Below are 19706 nucleotides of genomic sequence, written 5' to 3' on the forward strand. Positions count from 1 at the left end.
ATATTTGACAAATATTAACACTGCATAAACTAAACTACCAAAGAATGTATTTGTAATGTTGTCCCCCACCAAATTTATGAAAAGTACAATTAATTTTAATATACGAAAGTCGATCAAATATAAACGGGATTTTTGTTCCTGAACATCAACAGTTGGTAGGACTGGCCCCGCGCTTCTGTTATGCTTAGGCGGGACCATTGGGAGTGTGGAAAGCATGCTGTTAGAAATTTCCCGCCATTTTGTCAGTGACGCTCACGATGTTGGAGCAACAGGTGCACACTCCACTGCGCAACGCATAATTATAAAAATCTTGCTCGTGAAGGAGTTACAGGGGCGGAAATTTGCCAAAGATTGACTGCACAGTTCCGTGATCGAACATTGTCAAGAACGCGTGTGTGTGCCTGGCAAAAAAAGTTCAAGGAAGGATGAGAACGTGTGGAAAATCAACAACACGATCACCATTATCGGACCAGCATTACAGACGAAAACATTCGTGCTGTTAAAGACATTATTGACAACGATCGACGGGCGAGAGTATCAGAAATTGCAGAACAAGTCGGAATCAGTTATGGGAGCTGTCAAATAATCATCACTAGGGCCCGGATACATATGCACTCAAAACTCAAAAAATTTGCATGCACATATTCACTAAAATGTTGAAAATATGCACGAAAATATGCACTAAAATAAAACAAAATATACTTATCAGACGTATTATTTAATTTTAACTCAGTGTTATACTGAAAAGCATGTTTAATTCCTTGCAAAATGATGCATGGCAGTAGGTTATAAAGTTTTTCAAGGTTTTCAGGGGTCAATGACTTTCTGTTGTCGGACAGAATTAATTTGTATGCTGAAAATGATCGTTCTACATCGACGGACGTAACTGGGCAGTACTTGTACACTGACACTGACTGCTCGGAACATTCTTATGGCAAATACTGCTTGATTCCACTTATACACCTTCTTATGGATTGAATCTTCTTGAGTCCTGGGTTTGAGTCCAACACCGCACTGTTTCCTTTTTACTTTTTCTCCAGTTTCACCAGGGACACCATTTAAAGGACTAATGGTGTTTTTAATTAAATCAAGGGATTTGTGTAGGGGTGCACCACGACTTTCTAGGCCCTTAACCGCCTTCAGAATTGACGAATAACGCACATGGATGAAACTGATATCGTTATATACAGTTTCAGATTCAAATGCGCACTTTGCTTCACGAACATACGGAGTATGACTATCATCAATACCTTTAACTACATCCTTCACTTGATTCAAGTTCTCCTGGCAGAACAATACTGCGGATAACAAAGTTCCCCATCTTATGAGAACCGGTTCCGGCGGAAGAGAAACCCGAACAGACGATTTTTGTACAACTGTACACGAGCTGGTGCTTTTAGAAACAGTTTTTCCCACTTGAAATTACTTTGTTGACAGATGGAAAGATGGTACGTATCTCTTCTGCAATACGATGCAATCCATGGGCCAAACATGTGACATGGATGAGATTTGGAAAAAATACTCGAAGAGACTGATCAGCTTTCAACATATCTGTGTCTGCGACTAAAAGGCGCAATTTGTAACAATCACTCAGCGACTCACTAGACCACACGAATCGGTTGTTTCATCTACAGATATCCAGACACAGTTCCCTCCTATGTCAGATCGTATCGAAAGACGACAGAAGCGTGCCGTGAAAGTAAATAGTTCTTCTTAAGTGTAGATTCATCTGGTATCCTTTGATTAGCACAATACTCTTCAAGAAACGAGCGTAGATATGGATTATTCAATTTATGCAGTGGAATGTTGCTGCACACAAAAGCTTTACAAATATCAGCGGAAAATGTAGTAACTTCACACCGTGTTTTCACGTCAGTTAAACGTAGCTGTTGCGTATTCTTACTTTGCTCTTTTGACCTCAGATGTGAAGTTCTTTCCAAATGCTGTTCAATTTGAAATGTTTTATCACATTTTACACTCGTGTTGCACACTTGACAGTATAGTACATTACCGTCAGTTGAATAGTCACTATTGCCTGATATCCACTGTTTAATTAAAAAAGACCTAGAACCCTCATCTTTAGGCATTTTTACAGTTTAATCTGGTAAAACACTGCAATAGACTACCAGCAAGTTAAACAGATCAACGCACGTGCTTAAGCAAACCTTGGGAGGCTACTGTATGGATAAAGGATTGTCAGAAAGGAGGAAATAGCTGTTGTAAAATGGGTCATTATCCGTCTACCTAATTGTATTGTGACACTTAAGGCACTTTCCTTGACCAGGGGAAGGCTTCTCATGTTGTCAAGGGATGTACAACACATAGAGTTCATTAGATTTTTCATTTCCTTCAGAAATCTTAAATAATCGATCACACATACGAGAAAAATATACCTGTATATGCATCAAGGTTCAAAATGTGCACTAATGTTCAAAATATGCATTTGCATATGCGCATATGCATTTTAAAATATCTGGGCCCTAATCATCACAAACGACCTACAGTTCCGTAAAATGTGTTCCAGATGGGTCCCTCGCCTTTTGAACGAAAATCTGAAGTTGAGATGTTTGGAGGTCTGTCAGAGGCTTACAGCAAGGTTTGTGGAAGAATGTGATGCCCGGAATTATCGCCCTGCTATTTCCATTTGTTCGGACCGCTTAAAGAAGCTCTAGGAGAGCAACGATTTGAAGATGACGAGAGTGCAGAAGACTTCGTGCGCAACTGGCTGGTGACACGACCCTGTTCTTTGTACGATGAGGGCAACAAAAAGCTTCCCATACACTGGGACAAATGCATTTCCAAAGCAGGAAATTATGCGGAAAAATAAATTGTAATTGCCTTGTGTTTTCCAATAAATGAATTTAAATAAAAAATAAAATCCCATTTATATTTGATCCCCCCTTTTATATTTCCTTTCTAACATTACCAAACACTTTCACTATAACGAATCACTTGAAAGCCTTTTATGAACAACATTTTCATGGTATTTTCAGCTTTCTAAACATGTATCACATATGAATTTATACATCCTTGTACATGTTTCATGATACCAAAGCAAGCATTTCATAAAACAAACCCACTTGTCTCTATGTTTATAGGATGAATAAAGCTTATCACAGCACGGACATGCAGCATCACCTTCATCGCTGTCTTCATTATCAGCTGAAACATAGACGTTGTCAATCATTGCATCACTTTAACTTGAGCTGGAGGATTTGCACCTGATTGCATCTGTTTTTTAGATTTACTGGGAGAGCATGTAATGTCTTACTGTGCTTACTTAAAATGTTCTTTTTCTGCAAGTAAAAGGAACTTTAATAACAGTTCCAAATTTCGTCTCCAGGATGAAAATAGGAACTGTAAGAGGAACGAAATTATGAACATTCCCTGATTTATTATAATGGCCGCTACAGTAACCCACGCCAACCACCTCACTATAACGATTATACACTAGAAACTATATCATACGACTGAAATGCAGTCCAATATTTCATACGCATATCAGTGCTCACTCTAGGAATAACAGGCTGTTAATCTGAATGCCGCACTAACTCGCCTCATCATGGTAAATTAATCCTCCTTGTACATGGAAACTGTACATGGTCCACACAACCGACTCTCACAACAAGACGACGAAACAATGCTTTAAACAGCAACTGAATGCCAATCACTCTAATGCTGTACAATACGAAGCAACGTGAAGGTAGACCGCGGCCGTTCATAGACTCTGCACACGTTTTATACTAAAGTAATGAATGAATGAATGAATGAATGAATGAATGAAATGCGCGAGCCTTGTGTTTGTAGTTTACCAGCAAATAAATAGTTAGGTACAACACTCTAACCCCATGATATTCTTAACATTAGCTTGTCATTATTATAAATGTTCAACACAGTTTCATTTCCTTTAAGATTTTATATAGATGAAAATAGTAGTTGGCTAGTAGTGTCCGTTTCCATAATTAGAAGAAGCTGTTCTAAAGTGTTCTTTTTTTCTGCAAGCGGGAGCTTCAAACATGGCGGTAGACGGTACTGGGGTTTGAGCTCAGACAGCATTTATTGCATAGAAGATGGGACTTGATGATTTTAAACGTATGTATGGCAGAGGAAGACTTAATTTTTGAGTCCCGCTGGTCAAGCTGCCTTGATAAACTCTAACTTTTCTAATTCCTGTCCAGGGATGCTTCCAAAAAAAAGCTATTTCTAGACATCCCGCTTACAACTGAGGAGACGGGATGAGGCTACGTGTGTGCGCGTGGTTAAACACTAGGTACCAACCGCGCAAACTGGAAATCCCTTGGGGTACAAAATTAGGTGTGGGGACGGAATTTGGCCCTCCTACTTTGAATGAGTGAGTAGGTGAGTAAGTTTTTTTATATTAACATAATCAAACAGGGATTCATCCCATCAAACTGAAAGCATACTGTCACACATATTATCTGCTGATGGAAAATACTTGATGTGAAGAAGCATTAATGGATTACAATAATATCTTCTAATTGGGCACATTGCAAGCATGAACAGTTTATGAAGGGAAAAAGCTATTTAAACTTCTTTAATTCTGTTGTGGTAGTCTTCACTTCTAATATTATACAGACTTCGGTATTGCTCATTAAGTACTATGAGTTTAACTTTTGTTCCACTCCAACAGTATGAATCTTCCTGTAACTGCCAACATCATCATTCGAGCGGTGTCGGTTCAGATTGTGTCACTTCGGCTAAGGTTAATTGGTTGCCTAAGCTTGGAGTGGTAGTTTTTTTGCTAGGGGCTTTACGTCGCGCCGACACAGATAGGAAAGGCCTAGGAGTTGGAAGGAAGCGGCCGTGGCCTTAATTAAGGTACAGCCCCAGCATTTACCTGGTGTGAAAATGGGAAACCACGGAAAACCATTTTCAGGGCTGCCGACAGTGGGATTCGAACCTACTATCTCCCGGATGCAAGCTCACAGCCGCGCGCCTCTACGCGCACGGCCAACTCGCCCGGTGGGAGTGGTAGTAGTCGAGAGCTCAGCTCAGTTTGATGATGATGATGATGCTTGTTGTTTAAAGGGGCCTAACACTAAGGTCATCGGCCCCAGCTCAGTTTAGCAGTGAGTGTGCTGTCTGTAGTGTTATCTATTCATTCATTGACGATACCATGCCATATAGTGATATAGTGTTCTTGGCTATTTTTATCTGGCATTATTTACGTGTTTGCAATGGAGAGGAAGAACGTGAGGCAAATAACAAACAGTGAAAAACTACAAATCCTTCAAGAAGTGGATCGCAATTCAAATATGAAACGTGTGGATGTTGCACGGAAGTTAAAAATTCCTCCGTCAATTTTACGAATATATACAATTGTTTGCAAATGTAAAATGATTAAAACTGCTTTTGAAGAAGGAAAAAGTGCTCAAAGGATACGTAATCACCAGTGTCCGTTTCCATAATTAGAAGAAGCTGTTCTAAAGTGGATTTTTTTTAATGCAAGCGGGAGCTTCAAACATGGAGGTAGACGGTACTGGGGTTTGAGCTCAGACAGCATTTATTGCACAGAAGATGGGACTTGATGATTTTAAAGTATCTAATACCTAGATTTACAGATTCAAGAATCTGCATGACCTAGTTAATAGATATGTGCGAGGCGAATCAGCTGCCCTGCATAATGACACTACACTGTGCGAAACTACTGAAACATAGAAAACTACAACACTTCCTGCAATTTTGAAAGACTATATTTCTGATGATATTTTAATGCAGATGAAACGGGGCTGTTTTCTATCTTCTCCCAGATAAATCTATGGATTATGAGGGCACAAAGTATTATGGTGGCGAACTCAACAAGAAAAGGCTTACAGTTGTCCTGTGCTGTAATGAAAGTGGAACCGAGAATTTGGTACCACTGGCTATTGGAGAAGCATGCAGTCCGCAATGTTTCAAGACTGTGCGATCTTTTCCATGCAAGTACACTTCTAACATGAAAGTGTGGATAAATTCTGTAGTATATGAAAATTTCTTACGCGCATGGGATGCAAGGCTTGGCATAAGAAACAGGAAATTTGCACTCTTCATCGATGAGTTTCACGCTCATTCCTCAAATGTTTCTAATTTGAGAACATAAAGGTCATTTTTCTCCCTGCAAACCGCATGAGTAAACTACATCCGTTAGACCAAGGCATAATAAGTTGCAAGAAGCAGAAGTATCGAACAGATAATATACAGAAGCTGGCACAGAGAAGATGGCTGCAGTGGAACCGACGAGAAAAATCAACATCATAGATGCCATGCATTTCATTAAGGCTGCCAGGAATTCTCTGGAGCAAAAAACTCTTCAAAACGGCTTCAATGAAGCCGGCTTTTGTCGTGTTTGAACTGATGACATCACGCTACATGACTTTCCTGAGAGTGAAGAATGGCAGGAGAGGTCACATTCAAAACATACGTCAACGTTGATGACGATGTTGCAGTATGTGAAACTATGACAACAGATTAAATACTCGAAGAACATAAGATGTAAAAAGCGTCAATGCAGGATGAAGGTGATGACTAGCCAGATCCTGAGCCAGTACCCATGGTGTCAAAAGTGATGGAGGCAATGGATATAGTGAAGCGATACATGTGTAGTTTCAAAGTTGATGATGAAGTAATGACTTTATTAAAGAGGATGGACAATACAGCATAAAAATTAAAACCAAGAAAGCAATCAACCATACAAATGTATTTCAAACCAGTGTAAATATCCGTGTTCAACTGTGAGGTAACATGTATTATTAGAATTCAAGTTCATACACTGTAATTCATTTTTACGTTGTTATTTATTCCCCCTCAAGTTATTGACATACCTATATTTACATAGTGACTGTGGTAATGCATGTAACTAATTCTTGAGGTCAACAGTTTCACGCGCACATCTATGATGTGCTTTTTAAAAATGATCTTTACACGTTGTAAATACAGTACCAGTATAGCACTTTCCGTATTAAGTCTTCCCGTTTTTGACGTCCAATTTCTTCAGCCCCTTCAAAAACGTTCTAACAAATTTCCTCTGTATGTATGTATGTATGTATGTATGTATGTATGTATGTATGTATGTATGTATGTATGTATGTGTGTATGTATGTATGTATGTATGTATGTATGTATGTATGTGTGTGTGTATGTATGTATGTATGTATGTATGTATGTATGTATGTATGTATGTATGTATGTATGTATGTATGTATGTATGTATGTATGTATGTATGTATGTATGTATGTATGTATGTATGTATGTAACACTGAGCTTCGTAGAAAATGTTCTGCGAGTTACTTCAACCTCAAGTCATCCTTTGGTACTGTCCCACATTACATAACCAACGTGGCTAATATAACCCAAAATATAAACAATATTGTATATAATAATAATAATAATAATAATAATAATAATAATAATAATAATAATAATAATAATATGGACATAGTGAAGCGATACACGTGTAGTTTCAAAGTTGATGATGAAGTAATGACTTTATTAAGCAGAGTGGACAATACAACATAAAAATTAAAACCAAGAAAGCAATCAACTATACAAATGAATCGTTTGTTGCAGAAACAGCACTTCTCCACTTTTTTACACTATATGAGTTATTAATACTGCCATGATTAATGCTCGAAAGGCTTTTGTGCAGAAAAAACACTTCTACCATATATCTCTGCCTGTCAGTCGTGAATGAAAGTTTCCATTTTGTGCAGAAAGAACACTTATCCTGGAGTGGTGGTGTTTTTACTTCAAACCAGCCCGCTTCACAAAGTAGTTGTGTCAGTTCTTTCACTTGAGTCGCTAGGAAGAGGTGTGAAAAGAGATGCAAAAGTCGCATTTCATATAATTCAATTTATGGAGTTTCAGTATGAGGCAAATCATGTCTTAGGAAAATACTGTATCGATGGACTGTGCGTTCATACATTCAAGTTGCTTATTTCTGAAACCCGTCTCCCTGTGTAACCAACTAGACTTGTTTATCCGCAAGGCTCTTTTTCCATTAAATGAAAAGAAATTAGCAGACATAAAGAAGTTGGAATCTTACATACCAGAAGAACACCATGAGTTTTATAATGAACTGTTTGCATCGATAACATCAGCGCAATAGAAGTGAGAAGCATTGTTCAAAGATGAGAGACTTACATGTTACTTGTGTTATATTGTGTTGTTTTGTGTATATTTTGAACTTTGGAAAGGGACGTAAAAGGAGTATTCTTCTGTTTATTTTTCTATACAATGTGATCTAATCATAATATGTGCAAATAAGTAAGGCTTACAAATAAATATTAAATAATGGGTTTAAACACTGTATTTCCTCAGTACAAGAAAGTTCCTTTTGAAGTTGAAATGACGTTAAAATCAATGTTACACTTCTTTATATTCTCATTAATGGTGTTTATTGCAGAAACAGCACATCTCCACCATTTTCAACAAAGTCTGTAAAGGAACGTTACGATGGCCTAGAATGAATACCTCGTAACTCACGCAAGCTCTGTTTTGTAGGAGACACAAAAAACCATTTTCCCGGTTAGTTATTATACTATATTGCATTTTGTTGTGCTCTCACATTATGAGTTTGTATTTCAGAGCTTTCTAAAGAGGTTATTTTAACTTTTTTTTGGTAATTACAAGCACATATGACTTACGAGGTTTTCTTATGTGCGTGTTATCTGAGTTACGTGGAATTCATTCTTAAGTTCTTAGTTACGAGGTTTTCTTACATACACGCTAACTGAGTTACGTGGAATTGACTTTTTAATTCTTAGTTACGAGGTTCGTTAGCTTTTGTCTTGTGTAAGATACGTGGTTAATAGCTGCCAAAACATTATTATAAACATGTTTAGAAGTATGTTTGCACATTTTCGTGAATATTTTTTCATTGATGTGGGTTGCATAAAAGAAACAAAAAATTTCCAAAATTGTTTATACCACCACATAATACAATTACAAAATATATTTTAGCTATGTATAATTCAATCAGCAGAATTTGTCACTACATGTCACTACTGGAACGGTGTGGCAGGTTGTCATAGAAATAGTGAATATCTTTGGGGATCACAGATTTGAGCTCCTGAAGATGCTTAAACTTTACAAAATCAATGGGTAACCGCAAGTTGTTTAATGGAGGACGTTCAACACTGTTATCTGAAGGCTTCTTGTTCCCTTTGTTCCTTCTTGGGAGGTCTGAAAATTAATCCTGATGGTTCAGTTTTACTTGTATTGTGCAGTCAGGTTTATACTGGATACATCGTACGTCGGTTACGACAGGATCTCCCTTTTTTGTACCGGGTCTAATTGATGACAAAAGGTTAAGGTCGTACCTCTTGAAGAAAGTGTGGTCAAGTTGTTCTACCTTGTATGGCTGGGGTTTAATTCGAGCCGTTTTACAAACCTCGACATACCCAGCTGGGGAGTAAATTTCTCTGTTCCTCATCTTTTTTTAAATATTACTGTGAATGCTATCGCATTCCATTTGAGTATGGCCTTTCTCTAAATATTTTTGGATTATCGTCACCCCAGTTTTGTGCGAAATCAGTAATAATGCATTGGCCAATACTGAATTCCTGTTTTGGCTTGTACAACCATCGCTGTACAAGATGACGTGTTTGACTATATCCAGATTGATTTCTTTTGAAATGAAGTGAGTAACTATAGCAGCAAATTCGTCTGCATTTACTCCCCCCTCACTTTCATCCCAGAGGTAGCAGTAACCTTCGCAAGATTTCAAATTATAAAATGTAAAGTTGTGAACTTTTAATTTCCTCCTATAATATAGAGCCGAAGCTTTTAAGGAAGGGCATAGGAGAAATGCTTGAACATCCATGGTAATAACGGCAGTCCTTTCATCTGTTTCTTCTTTGTCCTTAGTCTTTTCTTCTCTTGCTGCATTTTTTCTTTTTAGATGGGCAACATGCTCTGGTTCACTCACATTTCCTTGTTCGTAACCACAATACAAATCGCACTGATCTTTTTTGGGAGAGAAAATTCCGAAATTGTGAGCCTCAAACACTTCGTGGAATATAAAACTAGATACAACTAAGTGTTCTTTCTCCTCATTTTTACAATATAACTGGTACTCCCTGAAAAGCTGTGCTTTGGACTGCCAATGAGGTTCGAGGTAAAGTTTGTTCGTGTCCTTTCGGCAATAGTGTGACTCTAGTTTGGGGAGATTATTGAAAAATTCAGTTAATAGTTTTCGTTCATTACTGATACATTTTCCCTTTCTTGTTGTTCCTGTATCCTCGGTTTCTACATCTTCATTGTCCTGTTCATGTGCGTCGTTAAGTACATTTTGGTCACCTTGTCTTTGTATCTTATTCTGGAATACCCAATTCCTTATCATCCATTCACCTACAGATAGGGAGTTTAGGAACATTGTTTTACATACACGTATTTTTGGTAAGTTGTTTTGAGGTTTGAGATGATACAACAGAGAGGCATTCCTTCTAGATTTTGTACCAGATACTGTTCTTTGATGCACATCCCTCAAATCTACAAGATGATGTGCTTCAACCCTTCTTTGGTTCCAATCTAATGCCCTAAAGTTTCTGAATATTTGTTGCCTTCTTTCGTCAGTGATCTGTGTACATTTGAACTTGTTCTTTTGTTTTCCGTCACATGAACAGCGAGGTTGAATACTCCTTTCGGGTCTTTTAACATCAAACGCTGTTTTTCCCGTCTCAGACTTCCTCCGTCCTTCATATTCTATTCCTTTCATTCTTTTAATTTTGTTTTTGGTAGCTGTCCATGTACTTTTGTTAGCTCTTCCTCGTTTGGCACGTTTTCGTTTTTGAGGCAATTCCTTACTATGGTTTACTCCATCATAACTGTCATCAAGATTGCTTTCACTTGAGGGTTCATAACTGTTGTCTGGTAAATTTTCATTTTCTTTCCGATGGTCATCCAACTCAACATCACTCAACTGATGAATTGGTTCTTCATGATGATCAACTTCTTTTAAAATAGTACCGGTACCCAAAATCTCTCCGACATTTTTATTTGCCTTATTCACTGAATGACCATTGGTACTCTCACTTAACTCTTCAGAAACCAAATTAAATGAATTATTCAATACAGTATGGTCTATTGATTCACTTCCTGGTTTAACTGGCAGACCTGAATCACTGAATATGACTGGCAGTGACAGAATATCTTCAAATACATTAACTGGATTAAAACCAAAATTACTATTATTCAGTGATGATGAGTCATTAAGATTAAAAAGTTCCAATAATGGAAAGCTTTCTACTCCTCTAACAGTCTGAAGATTATTGTCTTGTGAAGTGTGGAGATAGGAAGCATCTCCTATATTTTGAGGCTGAATTTCCTCAAGGTAGTTACCACTTCCATTGGCTTCTGAGATAGTAAAGCTGTTCTCATTTCTGGGCTGAACTGAGTCGCATCCTTGAACTAGAATAACAGTTTAGGATTAGAAAAATTAAAAAAGCAATAACCCAATAACTTCCCTTACTTATGCAGACAAACTCGCAACAGGGCAGTGGTTGTTTACCAATACATCCTGTGAAACTGTATGGATGAAAACTAACCTATATCATCTTCAGATTTATCGGCAATGATTTCGGTGTCTGCACAAATAGAACCAGTATTGTTTGATTCAGCTATTCTTTTACCACCTTGGTCCTTAAGAATCTCAAGAGCCATCTTCACAAGCCTAAAACCCCTTGAGTCTGCCATCTGAAAAACTAGCACCCACTACATTAAACAGTTGACAAAAACATAAAATTACTCTATTTACAGTACTTAATCCATAATTAAATAATTATCAATCTGTAATTTAATGCAGTACAAATTGACGAGCTCAAATGAATTGGTGAGTGCAAAAGTGAACATAATATTCTTTTATATGAACTATGGTATAACATGAAAACCGTATGTAATATGATTTACATACTTTGTAGTTGAACGTGCAGATATATTATGCACAAAAGCCTAATAGCAACTTTTTTGATCAAACCTCTCCTTTAGCTACAAAACAGATTTTCCCTTCTCCTAAAAAGTAAGGATATTGGAATGTGTACGTTTTTCAACTCACCGATTCAAATACAAATGAGAAGACCACGTAACTCATTAATAAATCACAAGGGACCATAACATCAATGGCCAGTTTATAAATGAAACACTCGTATCTCTGACTTACGAGCTTTTCATACTACACTTTCGCTTTGTAGCCTACATACGAGGTTTTCCATGTTATAGCAGCAATTCAGGTCATCAAAAAACGGACTGTTACATGGGTTTTAGTTATTAAAATGAGCAATATAGAGAAAACATTCTTACCTGAGTAAGTATCCAGCAAGAAACGATGCTGATTTCTTCTTGAAGTTCAGTAGAATTTCGTATAAACAACTCAGTAAATGCTCACAATATACGTGCCCTTCACACTCAACATGGCTACCATACCGAATACGAGGTTTGATTTTTCCCTGATAGAGGCCAGCACGATGTTGAAGTATTCTTTTTTCTTTTCCAGGAACATGAGATACGAGGTTTTACATCCAAAAATGCAAAAAAGTTATTTCTGAAAAATTTTGAGATACGAGGTTTTCATTCTAGGCCATCGGTATTGGACTAATTCATACAAACAACCTATCTGTCATAGTCATTTCAACAGTAGAATAAGCATAATAAATATCGGAAGGATAGAAATGACATTACATACCACAGACAGTTTTTCCTGTTTTCTGAACAATTTGGTACGGTACGTTGGAGAAGTGTCGTTTCCGAAACAAACGATTCAAATATATTTCATACCAGTGTAAATATTCATGTTCAACTGCGAGGTAACGTCAACAGTTTCACGCGCTTTAGTTTCACACACTGATAATGACTTTTATATTTTCAAAGACAACGAGGTACTGGACATTTATCTCACAAGGGTTCTTGTATATGCTGGTAAAACTACTGACACAAGGCTGGCGTATTTTAGCCGCTTCAACTTGGACTAAAAAGGCCAGCACATTGCCATCTGTAACACTTAGCCCAGCTATATTTTATCAAGCAACAATGTAATATTTGTTCAGATGAACAGTATGCATGGACTGTGGATGATAATTCATCCAGTTTGCCTTGCAGTTGTACCAAAGCTGAGAATGAGGAGAAATTCAACAATAATTGGAAGGGACACAACCCTAACATTGACAAAATTGTCAAAACATGAAAATCACACAAGTATCAATACTGAAAATGATGTAAACCGTTAATAATTAATCACTTCTCCATACTTATGATAATATTACGTGAAATAATATTTGAAAGTTCATTTCCTTACCTCCTGAAGCAATGAAAGTAATTCCTTCCATTTGCTGTGTTCCTCATCTTCTTCATTCATGTAAGCTATAATTGCTTCAACAAGTAATGGGAAACGTGTAATCCTCTGCATTGGTTGAGTTAGGAACGATTGCAGAGGAAATGCCTCACATGCAGGATTTGTTTGAATCCTCTCCAATGCATCATTAAACTTCTTATTTCTCGTCCTTTAAAACAAGAAAAATATTATAAAGACTAATTGCTTTATAATTATTAAAATACACACGTAATCAAGAAGATTAAAGTCAAAATCAGCTGAGATATGTACTGTTCATACTAGAGAATGTCACCAGAACAGCCAAACTTAAAAGAAATTGATACAGCAAAATGGAATAGCAAAGAGCAAAGAGCCAGAGAATTAAAATGATCTACCAAATACAATATAATATAGACATTATAGCAATGCTCTTTTTTCAGAGATATATAGTACTTCTCAGTTTCAAACGATTATATAGGAAGTAAGCTTGCAGTGTTACGCAACTTTTAAGATCGTGACCAGAGCCACAGGACATCCAGTTTTACATGGAACTGAAGCAACAGTGACACAAGATTTCACTGAATTGTATTTTTCCAACTAATCCCTTTGATATCGCAGGTGAGAAGAAAGGACATTTTTGGTTTTATCATTATAGTGGCTATCCTACTATTATTAACTCTTCTCATAGTTCAGTATTGTGACATATATTCGACAAGAAAAAACCTGCTAGAACTAAAAGGTAATTTTAAAAAGTCATTCTAGATATCTGTGAGAAGGTGCAAAATATGCAGAAATATGTATATTCTTCCTTCAAGACTGTTAAATATCCTTCCTTCAAGCTATGCCCTGTTTTCCCTTCACCGTGTTTAGTGCAACTTTTTTCAAATTGTGTATTTATTTGTTAAATTTATACCATAACTTGCTGTCATATTTTTCTTTTTTCATCTATGCATTAACCACCTATGATATAATTTAAATGGGATTTAACCCCTTAACCAGTGTAAATATTAGTGTTCGACTGTGGGTTAAGATGCATTATTCGAATTAAAGTTCATATACTGTGATTTTTTACTTTGTTATTTATTCCCCTGTAAGTTACTGACAAACCTATGTTTATGTTGTGACTGCAGTAGTGCAATTTATTTTGGTAATCTTTCTTTCCTCAAGTGTGAACTTCTTTTTCACTAGGGCAAATGCAGTTAACATGAAACATGCTCTCTCCCTCTCTCTCTCTCTCTCTCTCTCTCTAATTTCATATTCCATGCTCATATACATAGTATTTTTCGTATAACCTCTTAAACAGTTATAGTAGGTTTTGTATTGAAAAATGAAGTATACTTTGTCCTAGCGGCAACCCAATAATTAGGTAAGTTGTAAAATAAAATAAAATATATTACAACAAAAAACTATTGCATAACTTTTTCTAATAATGAAAACACACAATTCAAATACACTTTTCACACAATTACACATTGTCCTATGAAAAAGGTTCAATACTGGCCCATGTTGTAATGAAAGTCCCTTGCCCTTGTCTGTCTAGTATTGCTTTAGTATATGGTACATCCTGAAGCATGAGACAACACAGGGGGTACATCCTAGTCTATGCGCAATATCATTTTCACGTAAATCCTTCGGTTTTCTTTTGACGCTGACTACTAGATGAAAGAGCAATGTCCTGTAGGTGGGACAGGTGAAGATACTGAAGTAATTACGCTTCTCCCCACTTGAACATACTGCTCAGTTGAGTAACTCATCTCTTTACTCCCAAGTCTTCCCAACACAAAGTTTGTTGCAACATTTTTGTAGCACTGCTATTTTGTTGTGGTTTTTGGCATGGGTTACCGTAGTCACATCCTAGTTTGTGAACTTGAGTCAACGGCTGAGTGGCCTAGTAAGTGGTCCTGAGAATCGGGACACCAGTTGCTATGGAATATGAATTGGCATTTCAGACATGGCCCTCCTTGTCATCGGGTGTCTAAGTAGCAAGAGGAGAGATTTTCACTCTGACTATGTGAAATTTTACTGAACATACTCAGAACATTTAAACCAAGCCTCAGACCTATGGATGTGATGGAGTCCCACTTCCATTTCATACAGTTATGTAAGAAACATGTGCCAAATATAAGCTTTCACTAGGTTATGAAGTGAACGCTAAAAGCGATTGCATACTGATAGAAAATGGACGTGCATTTGTGAAACGGAAGTAGTTGTCCATCTGGTACACTTTCCGGTAAAAAGTTGCCTGGAATCACCGTGGTGTCCTAGGTTAAGTGGGGTGCTGCTAACACAACTGCAGTTGGTAGGTTGGTTCGAATCCCACTTGAATCGGATAATTTTATTTGCATTTTGTTCTCTGAGAATCATCAACAAAGCCAATGTATTCGAATACCCTCACATTGTGTTTGTTTGTTTGTTTGTTTGTTTGTTTTAGCAGTGTTCTAGGCCATCAGGACTGTTTATGTGGAGGTTTTATAAGCAGGGCTGGAGAAGCACAGAATGGTTTGAGGTTTGAATCCGCTTGACTGAGTAATAGCCTGTTAATGCAGTAAGTGTTCGAATGGATGGCCTTCTGCAGTAATGCACGTGTCAGCACGCCATTGAACTGACATTCAGGCTCGTTGTAGCATTGTAGGTGTAACTGATGTACAGGCTTCCGTAATAAGGTTTCGAAGGCTTTCAGGATTTTCCGGCTGCTGAGAATACACTACATCCTTTAAATAGCCACGCAGGAAGAAGTCCAGTGGCTTGAAATCGGGCAATCTAGCAGGGCATGTGACAGGTCCTTCTTTCTCTACCCATCAACCAGGGTGTGTAGCATTCAGGAAGTTGTGGACATATGCTAACATGTGAGGGGGAGCTCCATCGTATTGATACCACATGGTTACATGCTCACCCAGAGGCACATCCCCTAGCAGGAATGGTAGTTGGTCTTGAGGAAACTGTAGATACCCGGCTCCTGTCAAATGATCCTAAAAGAAATATTGTCCAGTTAGGTGATCACCCAGTATAACACACCAGACATTTACTCCCCTTTCTGCCCGAAATGTTGCCTACCTTACCCAGTGGGGATTTTAAACACTCCAGTAGTACATATTATGACAATTCACAAAGCCATTAATATGAAATCGTTACTCGTCCAAAAATAAAATGCGAGATACAAACGCGGGTTCATTTGCCACTTGCGTCAGTATTCACACACAGAAAACAACACGAGTTTCAAAATCTCGTCTGTGAAGGTCTTGATGTAGCTGCAGGTGATACGGACGAAACAAAACTGGTGTGCAAGAACCATAAAACTGATGACTGACTGATGTTGGCATGTTGTGCTACTGCCTAGGTACTCATGTGAGGATTCTCCTGAAAGTCTCCAAAATAATCTCACCAGTTTCACCGGACGTAACCGGTGCCTCTATAACGGGAACTGTTCGGGAAAGAGACCAAGTTATATGCAAACATCCCTCCACACTTCTAAACGTATTTGTGATTGATTGTTGTCTGTTTGGAAATATTTCGTGGTACAGGCGCTGTGCTAACTTTGTCTTCTGTCTTGCTACACTGTAGACGGCGAACATGTTAATGAACTCATCTTTTGAATACATAGCGAAGAAATTACCACCACTGCTAGGCTACACCAAGTGTCAGGCCAGTACACATTGAATATGCATGCTGCATGCTATTGGTCGAATGTGGCGCTAATGGACTAATATTTGATCTTTAAAGCTGAAAATATGAATGTGTCAGCACTTATATTTAGTCCATGGCACCATGGTAACACTTCCGGCACGTTTCTTAGAAAGCATACTGGATGTCCATATACTTCCACTTCTCTAATTCACACTCGTTTTCTATCAGTACACTCTTGCTTTTAGCGTTAATTTCGTATTCTAGTTAGCCTCATAACTCGGTGTATAGGTCCATGCCTATTCTAGCTGTGCTAACTGATTGCGCGGTCTGTGTTCAGTGGAGGTTAATGTATCCAGTATCCTGATAAGTACTCCTAATCCACTACTTGGTAAACAATTCCTGCTCAGTAGCTTTGGGTTATCACATCCATTGAGGAGTACTATTAAGCCAAAATCCATGGTATGAGGCAATGGGAGGTCAAGGAACATTGTGTTCTACATCGTCTGTCTTGTGAGAGATCAGGAGGATCTTATGTTGCACATCTCTATTTCTTTGTAAACATTGCGTGCTATCTGTTGAATGCCACATTATTGACCTTGCGTGTAATCCTTGAAGCTCATTATAAGAATAAAATTATTTGGTTAGAGTAAGTTTCGAACACACCACTCAAACACAGACATGGTACCACATCCGCACTTAGTGACTGGTGCCTCGAACTTATCAGAAACCATACTTGGTGTATAATTCACAAACCCATACATGTTTTCTATCAGCATTCCATCGCTTTTAGCATTCATTTTGTATCCAATCAAAAGCTGATAACTGGCACCTACTTTTTACATAACCGTATGACAGTTTGATGCATAGTGTAATTATCGCATACATATTTTTGCAAAATCTTGTTGTGAAGACACATTAAGTGCTTTAAAGGCGACTGTAGCTTGGTAAATGGCAAAGGAGAATTGACGATCATACCACTGATGTTTATTGGATGCCTAACAACAGAAAAAATCTGGCGCAGCGAACTCACCCAGTATAAGTTACTAGGTAGAAATATGATTAGGGATATACAGTAAATGAGATTATTCTATGCATGCCTTGCATTGGGCTAACATATGCTATTTACCATTCTGCATATTGCATGATTCTCTCTCAGCAACATCCTGTCAGAACACTGCTATGTTAATATGTGACAGCTGACAACGTGACAAGCAACAGGAGATAATCGGGACTTGAAGGAAGCCTGTTTTAAATCGATCTGCCCTTTGAGTATAACTTACTTGTATAGACTTGTCCTATGATAGTGCTTGGCCATATATAAACAGAGCGGACCAAGCAGTCCCACCGTGCCCTAGGAAGGAGTAGATGTTCTTCCAGTGTGGATGAGAAAAGACTGCATGTAACAGACAGGCCTTCTCACAGATTGCACATGGTTGTTTGTGTCATTCATATAAAAAATAGTTACAAAGTTTGCACAGTAGCTTTTTGGAACATTCATCGTTTGAGTGAAAAATGTTTGCATACTGTTTGTGACAAAGTTAGAGGAACTGGGACCATTGATACAGATCATCTGTGTCGGTGCGACGTAAAGCAACTAACAAAAAAAGATACAGATCATCGTGGTCATCAAGAATACCTGATTCAGAGAGAGACAAAGTATTGCACGTATTAACAGTTTCCCTGCCTTATCCAGTCATTACAGCAGAACTAATAGTCCACACAGGAAATACCTGACTTCTGATTTAAGTATTACCAATATATACAAAGCCTATTGAACTGTTGAAAATCATGGATAATTCTTTTACCGCATTTTTAACTCTGAATTTAATCTTGGATTTTCACCACCCTTGTCTGACACCTGTAACTACTGTGACAGAACCAAACAACAAAAAAACTGGAGACAATGAGAGAAGACATTCATTCTGAACAGATAAAAGAAACATAACAAGACGTGAGTTTACATGAATGTAGCGCTAACATGGTACAAACACTGTTAAAGCAGATAGCTGATAAAAAGGATACAACAGTTGTTGCCATTACCATAGACATGTAACAAGCACTTTGAATACCATGAATAAATTCTAGAATCCAATTTTACAAGAGGATATTATGGACTTATAATTATGTTATCCACAATATAAAGGACAGAACAGTTGCAATATGTGATTGTGACAAAAGCACTGGAGAAAGAGGCTTAATTAAAATTTCAAGTTGCATCATAATGTTTTTTTTAAATATCAGGAGTGAAGACTTTATATATTTTCAGGATTGACTGCAGTTAGCAGAATAAAAATTTGAACATGGTTCTGACCGGTCTCAGGTATATTCGCGCAGACAATTTCTCAAAAACTGAGCACATATTGATGGTACACGACTACTCATATCTACCTTGTGATCATAACATTGGGAACATAGAATTGTCTCTAAGGAAAAGAGAAGTGTTTACTGCAATTGAGTATGACCTAAAAATTATAATTTGCAGAAAGAAGAACCCTTCTGATGTCATTTTAGTAAAGAGAGACCAGTTTAAAGGTGTAGGAGTTCTGCAACATCATACAACAAATTCACAAATTAAAGGCACGAAGTTTTCAGAGGGAAGAGTTTCTTGTATTCTCCAACAATCACAAAATGGGATTTGGTATTTAACCTGTTTACAACAGAAAACCTTATGAAGTAAATCTGCAAACAGGACGAGGAAAGAGTTATGTTCATCATTTGAAACTTTCGTCAATTTGTTTGCCAAATAAGTACACAAAACCTCCAGTTATTTTGCCAGAAAGG

The 19706-nt window shown here is 37.6% G+C and overlaps 1 protein-coding gene across 1 annotated transcript in view; it reads right to left on the reverse strand.

Moving 5' to 3' along the window:
* LOC136863719 (uncharacterized) overlaps window positions 1–19706 on the reverse strand; it is a 464789-nt gene that overhangs the window by 49462 nt on the left and 395621 nt on the right. The window contains exon 11 of the mRNA XM_067140077.2: window positions 13287–13491. Coding sequence (XP_066996178.2) covers window positions 13287–13491 — 205 coding nt within the window. The remainder of the gene's footprint in view (window positions 1–13286; window positions 13492–19706) is intronic.

This window comes from Anabrus simplex, chromosome 2 (genome assembly GCF_040414725.1).
Source record: "Anabrus simplex isolate iqAnaSimp1 chromosome 2, ASM4041472v1, whole genome shotgun sequence".
NCBI lineage: Eukaryota > Metazoa > Arthropoda > Insecta > Orthoptera > Tettigoniidae > Anabrus > Anabrus simplex.